Source organism: Opisthorchis viverrini (assembly GCF_000715545.1).
Source record: "Opisthorchis viverrini unplaced genomic scaffold opera_v5_92, whole genome shotgun sequence".
Classification (NCBI taxonomy): domain Eukaryota; kingdom Metazoa; phylum Platyhelminthes; class Trematoda; order Opisthorchiida; family Opisthorchiidae; genus Opisthorchis; species Opisthorchis viverrini.
In genome coordinates, this window is record NW_008751748.1 from 426,477 (window position 1) to 443,454 (window position 16,978).

A 16,978-nucleotide genomic window follows, 5' to 3' on the forward strand; every position below is an offset into this window, starting at 1 on the left:
GGAGGTGTAGGCACCTCGGAATGATTGTGTTAAGCTAGCACTAAGTCCCTGCCCCGTCCACCTTTATTCTTTTCTTTACAATAAGGCTTTCAAATAAGTCATGGTTGTACAGCAGTGAAGCATCGGTGTTGAACACTGATGTCCTGTTTTCGATGATGATGATGATGCACAGACAGTGATCCGCATTACTCATCCGACTGCTTACCTCCCCCCTCCAGCTTCCTTCCGGTGTCATCCGAATCGGCCCGCTCCACCGACAACATGATGATGATGATGCCACAGTGATCCGCATTACTCATCCGACTGCTTACCTCCCCCCTCCAGCTTCCTTCCGGTGTCATCCGAATCGGCCCGCTCCACAAACCGACAACAAACGACTACGAAAACAACAACAATCTGTCCAAAACCCAACCAGAGGTATTGATAAATTTTGAAAAACACTATCGTGAAGGCGAGTTTCTCAAGGATTTGTACCTGCTTCAATACACGTCCCGGTCGTACGATTTGAAGGTAGACGAGAAATACAAGTGTTGGTTGACCTCGTTCCCCCCACTCTCGGAAGACGAAGCGTGAGTCCATTCGTGGTTTGCTCCACATTCATTCCCCCCCCCCCCCCACACCGTTCCTGTCTTCATTCGATTTTCTGGTTTCATCGTTTTTGGGACCAGCTGGTAGGCTGCTTTCGCGTTCTTTTGTTTTAATAGCTGGAGATATGTTAGGTTGATTATCGAGCGAATATGGTAGCCGAGTTGATCAATGAAAACGGAAGTCGATTTCATTTCATCGCCGTCACTTTCCAGCTTCATTAGCTCCGCTCTGTTTTGCAGCCTTATGAAATATCCAAACCGTAACCCCTTGATGAATCGTCGGTCAATCCACATCAATTTACATCTGCGGGACACCACTAACACTGCATAATAGTACAATAAGAGTGCTGTTGATTTTGCCTTTTTTCGTTGACTGTCGTCTAGCAATCCTGAACCAGTAGTCTTGTGCTGTTTCTCTAGTCATTTGACGAACCAGAAGGTGGACCCTTTATGGTTATGTTGAGTTTGTTTCCTGTAATTGATGAAAGCATAGAGGGAATTTTTTCGTTTGCAGAGGAGCATCTAATGCTGTGCTTTGTTTAGGCGTCACTGTGGAACAACGCTCTTGTTGGATGCTTCCGTAGGACCCATAATGGGATTTTTAAGCTGAGCTCTGCTCCTTTTCCCCGGATTTTGAGTTTACTTAATTGGAGATTTGAAGTCTGTGCATGCTTTTGCTGGATATTTCTCTTTTTAGTCTGTAATCACTGTCCGGCTTGTCGCACGACTCAGAGCACATGGTGTATTGAGAAACAAGGGAACCAAGATCCCTGCAAATTACGAAGATTATCAAACTTCGAGATAAACCCATGGAACTTTACGTCACCACTATGACATCTTCCAGATCTGACATTATGCTTGTTTCCTGGACCTAATTATGGATGGCCAATTCACGTCCAGTCTACTCAGGAACATCTCATTAATATGCCCTGATACTGCTCATCAATGCTCATGGCATCAGCCTCTAGCGATGTCAGTCAATCAGTCCTTTTGGGTTAGGGGCATGAGGCCTATCCATTGTGGTATTTTGTCTTGGATGAATCAGCCGTTTCCGGAACCAGCAATAGTCTCCGCCTTGGTTCTGTTTTTGTTCTCTTCAAGAAAGGAATGCTCTGCTTTAGGGATTGGGAGGGCACCTTGTGGTTGTCGCTGCTGACAAGCAGACTTTATAACTTTCGCTATAAATAAAATTTGAAAGCGACGAGGAACTCTTCCTATTGATAGATTTCGCCACCAAAACGTTCGACACTCGCGTTTAGGACTGGGGAATAGACGGAATGTGTAGCGAAAAAACTGGATATATTACCATAACAGAAGCTGCTGGTGTTGAATATCAACGTAGTAAAGAAGCCAATGACGTGGTATGTCTGGTTAATTCATTACTTGTCCATGATCGGTTAAACGGCAGCTGATTGATGGACCATAGGCACATTCTAATTTGCTGATGTGACTGCTAAGTTGAGCCTTCTATGCGTTCAGTCGCATTTCAGATTCAAGACGGATGATAAACTTTAGAAAAGTTATCCGAGAATGAAAACGCTCTCCGTCTCGAATAAGGGGTGGTCACATGGAGATTCGCACTAATGCGGGAGTACCACACACACACACCCTCATAGCTTTCCACCATGCATGCATTCAGTTGGCTTATTTTATAACTGTCTCAAAAACGATTATTTAACCTTCGATTGTGTGGGTAAAAAGTAATGGTTCACATTGGTGTTTCTTAATTGAAATGAAATTGGCTTGACAGTTACTTTAGTGGTTGGCGGATTTGGGCTCCCGTCCCACTCCTATTTTGAAGCTGTCATAACGGTCTCAGCCGAAAGTCCGAAGTCCCCATTGTTTGTATTTGAATGTGGAATTGAACAAATCTCAGGTTTTCAATCCCAATGGCTAAGTCTGTCGTAATGTAACACAGCAAACGCAGTATAAAAGGTCGGTGACTTCATTGAGGGCGAGGTGCTAAATGAGCTGTGCAGCACTGCACGCTGCGGATGGAAATGATCACGCTTTTTGTACCGTACACTAAAACAAAGCGTTTTCAGCTGTTCAAAAGACTACGTTTCGGGAAACGACGTTAGGCGCCCTCTATGTCTCGTCAACTGTATTTGGTTGCTGCTGTTTTACTCCATTTTCAATTTTTGTTTTGTAACTAGCAAATGACGATTTATTGTAAACAGATGGCCGTATTTGACTAATCAACTCCACAAAAGCACTTGACTGCAGGTTCCGCGGGTGCCGCTATATTGCGGAGAAATCCAGAAAAATAAGTAGTCTGAATAAAAACCCGCAATACGAAATGTAGGTGACGACATAGCGAGGAACTACCTCAGTATGATTCAGACGATTGGGCTTCATAAACAAAAACCGGAGAATCAAATCCAGCTATGTACCGATTTGATATGAAATGAATTCAGTCCACCTTACCAAAGTATTCAGGAAAACTGAAGTCTAATTTTTCTATCAGCCCACCACTCTAGTGAGGTTCCTTTTCGTATGTGATGGCAAAGCCGGATTGTTCTGGGAAAAATTGTATGTTTTATTCTGAAGCTGAAAATTAACACCACAACGGCCTGATCGAATTTCGGGAGTTCGCGCTACAATCACATAAGAATTTACTTCTGCACCAGAAAACTACTTCATCCGATTTGTACTACTAAAACTCACTCGTTTTCAGAGTCAAACCCGTCGAATAATTTACAAATGTGGAACGTGCACGTCACTCGTTGATTGGCACTGGCATGGTAAAACATCCGTTCCTCGTAAATTATCCCCAAAAATTCTCGAATTGACTCATAGAAACCCTAGTTTATCGATGAAATCTTAGGATAACTGGACGTCAAGTTGGTATCCCCAGGTGTATAGAACGCCTTGGGTCTCATGATAAAGTTTGACCAACTCACTCTCTGATACTCGTCATCGCACTTGGTGCCCCTCTAAAAGAGGTCATCCAGGAAGCACCTAGTGTTCCATATAGTTTTTCAGATAACTGTCTTTTCTAATTTGGTTTTTGAGAGACTCACCAGGAAGCACCTAGTGTTCCATATAGTTTTTCAGATAACTGTCTTTTCTAATTTGGTTTTTCGAGAGACTCACCCGGAATCCAGCTGAACCTCTCGTTTGTGATGTTTTCAGGCAACTAGTGTGCATTTTGCGACAATCTCGTTTTTCTCCTTCCCACAGACGTCAGTTGTCTTTGGATATCGAACCAGCACAAGATTCGGCAAGCTGTATGACGTAAGTATCCCGATGGGTTGACAGTATTTTCCTGGTTTAGTTTAAATCAGTTAAGATCGTGCAACCTTTCAAGCGACCATTTTGTGACCCAAACACCCGAAGCTTTTGATGGTGCGCCGTTCTATCGATTTTGTTTGACGGTCTTGTTGAAGCTACATTCCCACCACAGATTTGACTCCGAGTACAGCAAACATGTTGACTAGCTATCTAACAATTAGAGCAAAGAACAGAGAGTTGGTCAAAATCTAATTGGTTAGCATTGTCATTATGCCTAGAATGCATCCCCTGTCATGGTTAGACATCGAGATGCTTCATTTATCCATTCAAAGGTTCCTTTCGAACTGTCTGTGTTGAATTGGAGTGTTAGACAAGGTATTCGCACACCTGACTAGAGATTTGTGAGAAATCGGATAGGACTCGAGCGGCACATTCTCTCCTTTTTTTAGTTTTCCGTCATGATTCTGATCACTCAGTCCGAGAATTTATCGGACTCACCATTCTAACCTGAAAACGGGATCACATGATACGTCAGCTTGTGAATGTTGCAAATGTTGATCGATAAAAATTGTTTCCACTCAGCCTGTTAAAGTTTCTTTGCAAAATGGCAACCATGTGTATTTAATGTAGTGCCAGATATCAACTTCACCTCCTTGTTAACCATGTTTTACACATTCGTTGTCATCGCATCAGCAACATTTTTTGCTTAATTTAGCTGGGATTCTCAAGCTGCTTGGAAATCTCCGAATGACCTGTGAGTCTCCTGACGTTTTTTTCTGTGGGCTATCATTATATTAATCATGTTCTGAGTGAGATACAGAAATTTTGAGTCATTATGTATCCCCAAAATAGCTGTATTTCCTGTTTTCACTATTTATGGTTACAATGAAGACATTGCGGTAAGCTCATTTTGAGATCTCTCTCATGGGCCACCCAAGGAGCAGGTCAAAGCAGCCACCGCCTTCGAAGCGGAAGAAGAGTGCTTTTTATTTCTCCCAGGGGGTGCTCGTCCCTCTGGGCGGCTGCCGTACTTATTCTAAACAGTTGTTGACAGGCTTCTGCAAATACTTCATTCACAATGGTTGTGAAAAAACAAACCGCGTAGAAATAAATGTTTTTGCACTTTTACTACAGCTTATTGTTATGAGCCAGTCATGCATTCCTGGCAGTTCGTCCAGAGACAAGACAGTCAAATGAATAAGGAGATGGGGAGCATCCAGTACATTACAAATCGTTTTGTAAGCAAACTTGGACGGGCACAACGAGAAAACGAGCAAGAGCAAATATCAAGCGATACTGTCATATGCGTGGCTTTCTTCATGATTGGAGAGGAAGCATTGGTGTCATATCTTCCGTTCATTTGAGGACAATTTTAATGGGAACAGTCACCCAAAGGTCAGGCCTAGACAAACTGATGTAGGTCGCATTAGTAACGTATACCTTATCCTTAGTCGACCCAGCATATTACTTTACTTTAGCTACCAAGGGCCAAAAGAGGTCGTTAACCGACAGGATTTAAGCACCAAATACTCCTCGAAATATCAGAGTGATTTTTCAGTTGAAAAAGAAATGGGACTAAAAATGTTGGAAGATGTAGTGGAAACGCAAAAAAACTGCGTTTAGAGTGCTCAAATCCAGGCGGTATATGTGGGTCAAAGTTTCCCTAACAAGCAAAGCTGATACAACTGCACACTTCTTCGGACGCGTCCGGATCCCTTAGTTCGAAAACGAGAGTAGGCTTCAATTTCTTTATTCCAGTCTTATCTGTTTAGTCACATCAGTGCGTTTCCCACAATCGTCTGCATAGTCTCTGTGTGTTCGGAGTCGTTTGAGGTGCTTAGAGCCAAGCAATCTGCCACTAGAAGGTAACGTCCTCACGTTGAGTATGTAGGTCGAAACTAAACGGCCACACGTCCTCTATAAAAGGTACGAGTATTTATTAAGAGTGAAAAGACCACTGGAGTTGTTTTCGATTGTAAGAGGTGCCAGAGTTAAAAGTTGTGCAAACCACACTTCGGAATTAGCTGTCTGGCGAAGTGACCATTAAATCAATATTTACAGTAAGTGAATGTTTCCGATGTTTGATTTTGCCGTCGCCTGCCTTGGCAAACTTATCCAACTTACATGAATTATAATCCAATACTGATCACAGCCTAACAGTACAGATGCCTAACAGCATGACCACCTCTCCCTTAGTGGAACAGTCACATTGGCACTGTCATTCGGGCCTAATTCAAGCTCTAACGAGTCTATTTGTATCGATCGTATTATCGATGAGTTACACGTCTCCAGTGTAAATCACTATTGAGACCAGGATTGTTTACAGTATCACTAAACGGAACGTCAATCACGTCAATTACAAGCATATGGTAGTTATGGTAGCGGGTACGGAAAATACCGGAAAAGCGCAGCATAGTGGTGGAATATCAATTTTAGCTGGTGGCTAACACGAAAGAATGAACCGAATGGTTTGCTGCTGCCATCCCCTAAGAAGGTGATACACGTGACCTTCCTCACCTGACGGCGATTTGTAAATCTCCATGGATAATAGTACTCGTGAAAATCCTTTTTCTGTGCGGCTGGCTTGCGACCTGAAGGAAACACGAGGACTGAGGCACTGCCAGGTTGCTCAGACCCAGACGGAAGCAATCAAGATACTGGAGTTGATTTCAAACCACAGCTCTTCCGTTCAGGATGTTCGCGACCTGATCGCCGAGCCTTCTCCAGCTCAAATTTCAAAACCCAGGGATATGGACAAACTTGATCGTATTCAGCAAATTCTTTGCGAAGACAGTCCTCGCACGATGCGCTCTTGTCGTAGCCACTGTCTGTATATGAATTCTGCAACCGTTAGCGTAATAAGGCAATATGCTATCCTAGGCCAGTTTACATCACTGCAATGTACAAAGGCGTTGTTTTCTCTGCGCTACGTGATTTCGTCACTAAATCGAACGAGAATGGCGGAACCTATCGGTGACATTTCCCCCCACTACATTTTCATCCCATGTTCTGGGTCTGATGGTGCCACAGAACCGGTGAGATACAAACTGTAAACCTCGATATAGCTGAATACCTCTCCCTGGTCCATACGTGCATCCAAGGCGAAAATACCATTGACCAAATCTCGAGAATATTTTTACTTCTAACCAAGTTTGGCCTTCGTTGTTGCTCCAACGTTACGGAAGGATTAAATGTTGTCTAGGGGCACACAAACAGGATAATTGCTTCATCGTTTTAATTTAAGTGCTGAGAGGTGCTGCGCTGGTCAGTTTCTTCGGTGCGCTTTGGCTTCTTTAGACCAAGAATTTTTAGGATTAAGTTTCGCATTTCTTTTGCGAGTGGTTCAGAACAGAAATCCACAAGATATTCCCGACTATAGTCTAATGATTTCGGGAACACCAGCGTTGGAGTACAGTTCGCGTTCACGAATCGAGGTCAGATTCTTTGCAGAGAACTGTAGGCTGGTTGAAGCTATTGCTTTGATCAAGGTTTGAACCAGTTATATACTAGTAAGATGGCACTATTTTCGGAGCTTTCGTGCATGCATTCTCATCTGAATCACTTTTATTTACACCTTCAAGTTCCTCATCGTTAGCCCTACCCAAACTGGCTTCCAAAAATGCCAGTTGTTCCAAGCTAACAGCGATTTCCGGCAGTTCTCCGGTGACCAGACCCAAATCCCATTCAGTTAGTAACTACTCATCTAGCAGACCGTCCATATTGTCACACCCGTACTTCAACCAGGAGACTACAGACAACACTCATCGGGCTTCCACGACCAACATTGAACCCATTGAGAAAAAGACGCCGCTTTCACTTAGGCGGAAACTAACAAAGTCGGCACGATATTCGGGGCGACCATTTTTCTCTGAGTGCGAAAAAAACACCGCCACTCCAGGATCACCAGTCACGTACAGGGTGAGTACAGATGGTACATCTCCATATTACGACATGCTCCCTGAGCTACCAACATTTTCCTCTATCGTTTATGAGTAAATGTCCTTTCATCCTCTAAAACTAAACGAGATCAGATACCTCCTGTATTTTACTTCTCGGAGGGATCGTGAATTCGTACAGTTAATGTTTCACAACGTATTTCCGCGACAGACCGCTGTTGGGGGATATCAAAATGTGCTATGTATGAGAGAGGGTCAGTAGTTCAAATCCTGAGTGGTTAAGGCACGAACTTACTGTCCGGGAGGTCCTGGGTTCGAACTCTGCCTCTGCCTCTAGTCTATTCCTGTCTAGGATGGGCATTCTGGCAGTGTCTCAGCCCTCTTGCCTCGTGTGGATGGCATGGCAGCTAAACTTTAATTGACCAATTAGTTAACTGTCAAAAGACGCATGACAGTGATACTCGACAAGCTGACGAGAACAACCATCTGCCGGCTAGTACCACCACATGCCGTCCAATGCATCATATCATCGTGCAGATATTTTTCGAACTTCATTCAGAGGTTTGTTGAAAAAATGAGCAAAACTTAAGTCACGTGGTTCACAATCAATAATACACATTATTGAGCCCGAGGAACTCTGGTCTCAGTTTGCTTGAATCTATCTGCCTTATATAACTTAGAGGGAATTACCCCAGGTTGTGAGCCACTACTCCGTTTGTTAAAAAATAACCCTGTGATTTTTAGTTTGGATTTACTTGAGCTGCAGTAAAGGATATCTATTCAACTTTCATCAAAACTTCAGTAAGAAAACATGGTTTGGATATTTTCGCGGGGGTATTGTCAAGGGAGAACAAAAATACGTCCTTGAACGTCTTCTGATGGCCCCTAATTGAACGAAGCCCGGTTCCGTATGGGTAATTTAGATATGAAGTTGAGGACCCAGTGGTGTTTTAGTGGCGAAAATCAATTATAGGGATGCTAAGTAATCCCACTGCATCCGGAAAAGTGAAAGAAATAGTCCGAAGAATGGGAAAAACGCGCGGTGGCGTTACCATTAGATTGTATCGTTCTTCCACTGAAGAACTTTTTCTTGTTTTTTCTATGGGGGACCGCTGATACAGCAGCAAAAGTTTACGAAGCAATGCAGCTCTCTCGTACTGATGTTGTGTTATAGCCGCATCTGCACCAACGTGCCACCAGAAGAGGAGCAATTGGAAGTTTTTCATGCAAGCACCCTGAATTAGCCCGAAATAAATAACACGACCGAGAGTGCCCACGGAGAGACTGGAGACTTGAGAAAATATTGGTTTTTGGGGGGTTACCACCAGGGTGCACCGTAACACGCCCCTGTATTGCGGCCTAACGGATGGAGAATGTCGAGGCAGTCCAAGTCTCGCGAACACTGCAATCGGACTGATAAGCCGAGTAACAACCCCACGAAAACGCGTCGGTAAATTTCAACCCAGTGCTCTTCAGAAGTGCGCACTCTTTGGGGAAATAAGAATTGCGAACACGATGTAAAAATTAATGTTTACTCGATCATCAGTTTTGAGTCTATAGGTTCGCTCAAATATGATTATCTGTTACTGACTCTGGGTTTCACGTATAAACTTGGGTTAGAAACTAGTGGTCTACTGACTTATTCACAATGTGCTGTTTTGGGAAGCCGGTTTTTGTAGCTGTTTCCTGTCCCAAAAAAACTGGATCACATCAGTTAGCTTGATCTATTTGCGTTATATAACTACAATAGCTGAAAAGGCCCATAGGTTGATTGTCCAGTTCTGACTCACGCTACTCGCCCACTCCTGTCTTCCTCTGTTCAGAATTCCAATCCAGGCATTCATCTGGATACGTTATCAGCGACACTTGAAAGTCTAGCACATACCAACGTAGATTATGAGCTATTCGGCTGTCGCCATGCATGTCACGTGCCATAACTATCATCGAGGCCTTTGTGTATCACTTGCAGCTTTAATCACCTTTATTCGCCTAAATAGTGTGATTATTTCGATTTGACTGTAGTTTCCAACCCAAATCTTGCGTGCATTATGAATCCTTCTTGCTTCATCCTGTCCACTTACTCCGTTCCCAGCGTCGCTCGTCTTCCAAGCCCCATCATCATTCCCCAATTATTCCGCGGGAATTTCGATCTCGTAGTCTAAGTCACCCCAGACCCAGGAGAATTCGCATACGAGTGACCCTAGATGATCCACTCTACGTCAGTCCAACCACCACTCGAATTAGCAAGTCCTGGAAATCCGTCGGAATTGGGTCCACGCCAAACTTGGACAAGTCCTTCGGGGAAAATATTCCATTTGAAAACTCAGTGATCGAAAAGGTGAGCCCGTTGCTGCGGCCTTTTTCATCCAGGTATCTAGCTTATCTCTTCCTTTGAATAATACTGGCAGCAACCCAGTCAGACCTGCAGTTCCTCCAATCGAGGTTCCGACGTGATTGAAACACGTCTTGATAGAAGATGCTAAGAGATTCCAGCTAGGACTCTGGCCCATAACAATGGTAAAGACGCACAATTTAGTATTGTAGTCTTTGAACTAGGTTAAATGGGCCACTTTTTATCTTTGCAGAAAGCTTTTGACGAGGCAGTTACCCAGGTTCCCAAGTACTCCCAACTTGCTCTGTGTCTGCTTGGGAATTGTGTGGATTGTACAGAGTGGTGTTGATGGTGTTCTGTCGACTCCAAGGACCACATAAACCTCACCTCTGACACAGTTAAATACCCAACCACAAATGCTGTAAATGGCCTCCGATTCACCAAATAAACTAGTTTCAGACGTCGGCTTATCAATTGAACGTATGACGAATTCCCTGGGCTTGATGCGTCTTCATGCATATGCCTGTGGACTTCTTTTTCTCACACAAACAGGTCTCGTTGACAGACAGCGTCTCCGATGTACTTTTCCGAGTCCTAACCAAGTTTCGGGTTCCCGACTTTTGTGTGTCTGACTTTGACCTGGTCGAGCTCCATCCGAAAAACTCCAGTAAGTAATCTTTGCCCAGTGGTTTTCAGACGCTTCAGCTCATCTATATCTTTGCTCTATCCAACGCGTAACGGTGTCTTTTTCATTTTACAACCATTGCATGAGCAACAAACCAGAGCAGTTATAACTAATCACATTGTTTACATGGAGCCAACCATACTCCTCTCAAGGACAGACTTCTTCGAAACTCTGTACGACTCATCTAGAGAGATCCCTAGATAAGACCCAGCACTCCTGGTCAGAATTTCTCTTCTCCATTCAATAGGTCGCTTCAGTATGCTGATACCTCGTAGCGAATAGTCATTCAGACAGCAGGGAAGCCAGCAACATACCTAAATTCGGTGACAAAGCTGATTCCAGATAACTGCAAACGTTTTGGAGTGCAAAAGTGAGTCCAAGGAGGAACATTGAGTGTTCTGGCTCTAGTGTTAACAAAAGGTCAGAAACCAGTGTCGTCCGGTTTTTGTCAAGTCCTCGCGGATCGACGAAGACGAGTACTCACTCAACGGTTTTCGAAGCCACAGCGGTGCACTGGCGTTATGGGTTGAGTTTGGAAAGCAAGGGATCACGATCCAAGTCACAGGTAGTTTCCAGCTTAGTCTTAGAAGACTACGATATCCTTGTAAAAGCTTCGACAGCCAGCCTATCGATGTACAACAGAGAAAGAACCACGCCGACGATTGAACAAGAGCAATTTGCGACGAATCCAATTGTTGGATTCACGGGTATCCGTTAATCACGCCAATTTGATTCGTTCGGTTAAAACCCATCCAATGCCTCTAAAAAGTATGCTTTGGTTCATATTCCAAGTTAGGATGTCTTTCAGAAGAAGTTGATTTGCCTGTAGTGAACAGCACTGTCCCCGTTGAGTTGCTGGTAAAACGATTTACAACGTCCTGAAACCAGAACTGGACTGCTCGGTTGAATTAGTGTTGTTTCTTCGGTTCGGTTGGTCTGCAGACTGGGCTGATCAAATCGTAACACGTTTGAAAAATTTCAGCAGTAATCCCATCATTTGTTGATTCTAATGTTTTAATCCTGTGTTGGGAAGGAAAGGTTACCGCTCTCGTTTTCCTCCGTAACATGTTCATTTTCTCTGGTGGTTACGGAGCTTTTTAAAAAATGATTAGGCTCTCAGGGTCATCATTTTGTTGGCTGTTTTCTTACTCTCACCCACAACCTATTTGACCTTCACAGATCGTATCCTTCCGATCACCGCCAATGCGTACCATGAGTTATGTTCCAGTTTAGACGATTCGGCTGTGGAATCCGCAAGCGTAGAAGACACGGATATTCTTTTTGAATGCGCGTGTGTTCGTAGACAGAGGAAAGTATCTATGATCACCAGTATCCTCACAAGACATTCGCCATTCACTGTGATTGCTAATCCAAGGCCCAACAAGCGTATATCCCAACAATCTGACCGCACTCGTGGATCAGTAGCGGCTATATTTCCGCCAGACTTCTGACTCTTAGTACACCAAAGTGGAATGTATTCAGCGCCACTCAGTCTGTCTCTTCTTATTACCGACTTTCGAATATATTATGAGAACTGTAAGCGTTCACTTCACCCAGACAGAGACTCCTTGTGTCCAGTCACTTTCACCTTCCGTGGCCACAGTGTATGAGATTGGGCCTACTTGGCCCATCGACGTGTTTTTGTGCCACGCCAACGATTGTATATAGCAGTGCACCAGTGATAATTAATTTGCTTTGTTATTTTTTCTATCTTAGTCAACTCACAGTAGCTGTGATATTTTGTCTACCTGAAACGTTTTCAATGTGATTGTGAGATTTCTTTTCGTCCTTTTTTTTAACGGACTCTTCATACACCTATTTCGAATGCACACAATCAGTATTACAACGGGTTTATCCGTCTTGTGTTTTATTTTTCAAAACGCCTGAGGTATCCAAGTGCCTTTCCCCGTCCAGCTTCAAGATTAAAATAACATGCCAAAGAATGTTCACTGGTACTTTCATAAACGCGCGATTTAAAGTGCCTTTGAGGCGCTGCCGATGTCTCTATCAGTTAGATCCAGCTCTTTCGCTGTACCTACTGCTCTACTGCATGCATATTACGTTTCCGAGTTAACCACTCCTGTGCGTCGGTTGGTACTTTTTTCAGGAGAACAAACAGTCTATCTGTTGCGAACGGCGTGTACACTTGAGAAAGGGATGATCGTTCGACAAAGGGATTACTGTGTTGAGTACAATGTGATAATAATAAATGTTCAACTACAGCACCCTTTCGGTGCCTAGCCGCCAGGTTGCCCAAGTTTAGACAGGAGAGGTTCAGATGCAGAGGTCAGTTTCAAACTACGGACCTGCATTCATTAGCATGCATTTTTTCTTATTTACATTAGATCTTGATCGCCAGTCGTCATTTGTGTGTGAACAGTACGTTCTTGCGAATCAAGGTAAGGAGTTGGTTACGTACAATAGCTGGTGCACTGTCATTAAATTATCTCCGTGGAGTTCGTCTTACTCATTAAATATGGTTCTTTTACTCTGTGAATCAACTGTCCAATTTCCGTCCTATGTGCTACCTATCTGGGGACGATTTCGATGTCTGTCTTAGACGTGACTCAAGTTTACTTCTGTCCGTGGAGTAGATTTCCCACCTTCATCTAACTTTGATTCAGCTGTATGCATTCGGTTGGGTAAACCAGAATCTGAGGATACTTACTAACGCCTTTATTGCTACCAGAAGGCAAGTGAGGTTGTCTGAGTAGCCTATTCTAACGTAACGAGAACGAACTTCGCCGCCTGAATTGAGTAAGCGAACAGTTTACCAGAGCAGTAAAAATGGCTTTTCACCCACTGTGATGAACTCCCGGAAGGAATCGCCTGCTCGCAGTGTAGGCCGAGCGAATCACGACAGTATGACAAGGTAATTTCGAAACAGTCCTCATTATGGACCGATATGGGTTCCACTGGACTTTATCACAGGGATATTCCTACGCAACAGTTTAGTCATGGGCCGGGATTGTTCGTTCTCAGGTCCTCACTGTACATACAACTTACCATTCCAACCCAGGAATTAGCGGACCCACCAGTGCGCATCTTCATTGCCAACAAGTTAATGACAGCGTCGTGGGCATCGTGCCTGGAAGCAATGGTGCATAACCGATGGGTAATTGCGGGTAGAGCTCAATTGAATTTTCGCCTGTAATCTTGTAGCCACCATTACTAAGCGCTACAGCGCACAGTAAGGAATAAGTGTATTAGGTAGATACTTTCTATACTTCGCTTCCCAGGCCATTTAGTGTTGTTCACATGATGGAGAAAATCGATAACCAACCGAAGTTCACGAGGGACGGTGTGAACACTCAGGTTTATTCACGTGACCGGTGTAAGCTACTCATTATGCCATTATGCATTGCGGTTAATTAGGCTACCGCTCCTTGCATGCGTTTAGATAAAACGTACGATGGTTGACAAACGTGTCACTCGGGCAGCTCACATACAGTCGATGAACTTATGGATTGAAGTCCATTAGTTGTGGCTGCTTAATCACTTACGTTTGGTTTAAAACAAAACAATGCAGCTATGATTCGAACGAAATCCGGTAACCCGTGGGCCATTTCTCTTTTCTAGCAACCTCCTGCTGGTATAACGTGTGCAGAATCAAAACGGCAGCTGTAATCATTCCTTTCTGCAAACAGACCAGTCCACAGACATCCGTAGACGTGAGGCTGGTTAATGCCGGCCTCTTCACCAGCCGATCAAGTCAAATATTTTATCAGGTTTCTGAAGCAGACAGAGAAGCGTCAAGTAGCACACCAATAACAAATTTGTAGAAAGGTAAGAAAGGGCAGTCTTGTTCCACACCAATAGACATTGCAAACGTAAGTGGGGACCTGTGTATATCTGTAAACCAGCGGTCAAAAGCGGCCTGTAGACCATGAACAACTAGCATTCTTTGATGTCTGAAAGATTGGCGCTGTTCGGGCCGGTGAAACCCACCTCGACTCTCACGAGAACGCCTCTCCCAGTAATCAACCAATCAAAATAATGCGAGATAATATTCAAGGATGCGGATATCAGACTATAGTTTCCTATGATATCCTTTAGGCTTGTGTGTAGATTGAAGTCAGCCCGAGTGCTCCCCTCAACTTCCATTCTGGTTTTGTCCCAAGTTTTCACATTCAAAGACTGAAGAGTGCAAACAGTCAGAACCAGGTGCTTCGTCATGTTCAGTGAATATCTCACATTAGGTTTCTGTTGTATCTGGTATCAATGTTCTACTCAGTTTTGCTAGACTTTGAGGGGCTTTTGAGAAAGATCAGCAGAACTGGTTCTCAAGGTATTCAATCAATCGTTCGAGGTCAAAATGCTGCCAGTGTGTTGCTGTTCCGCAAATTGATTCGCTGACATCGGTCTTAATTTGGCCTGCTGATCAAATCACCTGAGTAGAGAGTAGCTGTTTTCTGCAGCGGAAACCGCCCCCCATCTCACAGGCCTTCGCAATCCATTGACATTGCACATCATGAAGCTACAAGCCCCAGAACCACTCACTGAAACGTAATTTGATGATTAAACTCATTATTTCGTACCAAAACGTGGTTATTCGGTAGACCAGGAGCACAAAGAAACCACACTTGTAAATCGGCCTCCAGTAAGTGATCTCATCGGCTGAATCCTAATGTACTGGATCTCGCCCAACATTCGCTGTTTTGCAAGTGGGTGTTTGCTATCACGAAGCAAACTACTCACGAGGTCACTGAAAATTATTTGACATCCCAAGATTGATTTCGTCCTCCTTGGGGTTCATCAGATGGGCGTAGCCCTCAAGTTTTCATCAAACTTATATCCTACTTGAACCAAAATTCTAAGAAATCCGCGAGTTACACACGTTGGCACACTAATTTGGTTTTCACAGGTGCCTCAACCGAATCCCTGTTTTATGATATTTGTCAATTTTATGTGCTGCACACGGCTGCTCATGTTTCACTTGGCAGATGCTATATATCGCAGTACATCCTTTACGCGGAACACTAGTCACAAGGATGCTGAGGATTCTTCGATAACCCACGAAGGGGTTTTCATTAGGACTCAAACAGAACACGAGACCGATGGAAACTCAAGGACTGCGCCTTCATGATGGGCCCCAATAAGGGCGAAACCAATCATGGGCAGTCGAAGTTTTGAACAAACTTGTGTAGTGTTCCCTCAAGAACACAAACTGCGATATCCCGAATATCGTATCAACTGAAACAAGGGAAGGCCTTTGTGCAGCACACACATTGAAGAATATCATGAACGGGAGATTCAGTTGGGATTCACTCGAGAGTGTACACTACTTTCATTCATAGGTTTTAAGGTTTATATCCACTGGTTGTAGGAAGCAGATGCTTCTGTCTAGAATAAGATAATGCTATCACACAAACAAGAGATTATCAGTATTTTAAAAGCATTCCAACCAAACAAGTGACTAAGGTTTTGCTAAATCTTAAGTTTTCATCTACTTTTCCTTCCTATGACCTCTAATCATGTTGCGGTGTTCTTACACTGCAAGGGCCCACCAAGATATATCGGCTAATTCAAGCAGGATGACCAAAGAATCAGCATCAACACTGGTCTTTTAGGGTGATACGCAGTGACATTCATTAGTTCTTTCAACTTCGAAAAAGTAAGTTACCGTAATGAGGCCTTCTGGAGGATGCTCATTTCGAACACAAATGGCTAAGCAGTCAGCGGACAAAGGATGGGATCGCTGTTAGTCCTGCTTTGGAAAATTCACTACTGCCCCGTTGTTTAAAGTGAATACGCTGGAGACCAGCGAACGCGATCCCAACATACATCATCACTCCATGTAGCTTTGGTTGAGCTCAACATAATTCGGCCTTTTCACTTTCGTTCGAGCATTCAGGTGGGCCGGTGTCCCGAAGTTTGTTGAGCTGTCAACACTAAGATCTCAAAAGATTTGAAACAAGCTTACGACTTTTCAAACTTGGATGAGGAATGTCAGAGTAGTGTGATTTCGGCTACGCTCGAGTTCATGCTCCATGCACTAACCAGCTGCACGGGTTGCTTCAAAATGCGGTGATCTACCATTCGTTTTGCTTTGCTAAGCTGCCATACTGCGTCAGGGTACACTCTGCTCCGATGATCTGGGTTCGTTTGAGAACAATAATGTTCGGGAATCGATCTGATCGGCAAATCCAAAAGACGTTGCGCAAGCGTCTGCTTCACGGCCATACGATGGCGAACACAGATAGATGCACTTGGTTTACGTGCAGGCTCCGCACGTGATCATGTG

The 16,978-nt window shown here is 43.9% G+C and overlaps 1 protein-coding gene across 1 annotated transcript in view; it reads left to right on the forward strand.

Annotated features, from left to right (window-relative positions):
• T265_05088 (hypothetical protein) overlaps positions 1 to 12,543 on the forward strand; it is a gene marked incomplete at both ends in the record, with an annotated part of 54,362 nt that extends 41,819 nt beyond the window's left edge. The window contains 6 exons of the mRNA XM_009170005.1: positions 325 to 569; positions 3,771 to 3,824; positions 7,403 to 7,739; positions 9,810 to 10,055; positions 10,602 to 10,716; positions 11,914 to 12,543. Coding sequence (XP_009168269.1) covers positions 325 to 569; positions 3,771 to 3,824; positions 7,403 to 7,739; positions 9,810 to 10,055; positions 10,602 to 10,716; positions 11,914 to 12,185 — 1,269 coding nt within the window. The remainder of the gene's footprint in view (positions 1 to 324; positions 570 to 3,770; positions 3,825 to 7,402; positions 7,740 to 9,809; positions 10,056 to 10,601; positions 10,717 to 11,913) is intronic.
• Positions 12,544 to 16,978: the final 4,435 nt, after the last annotated feature.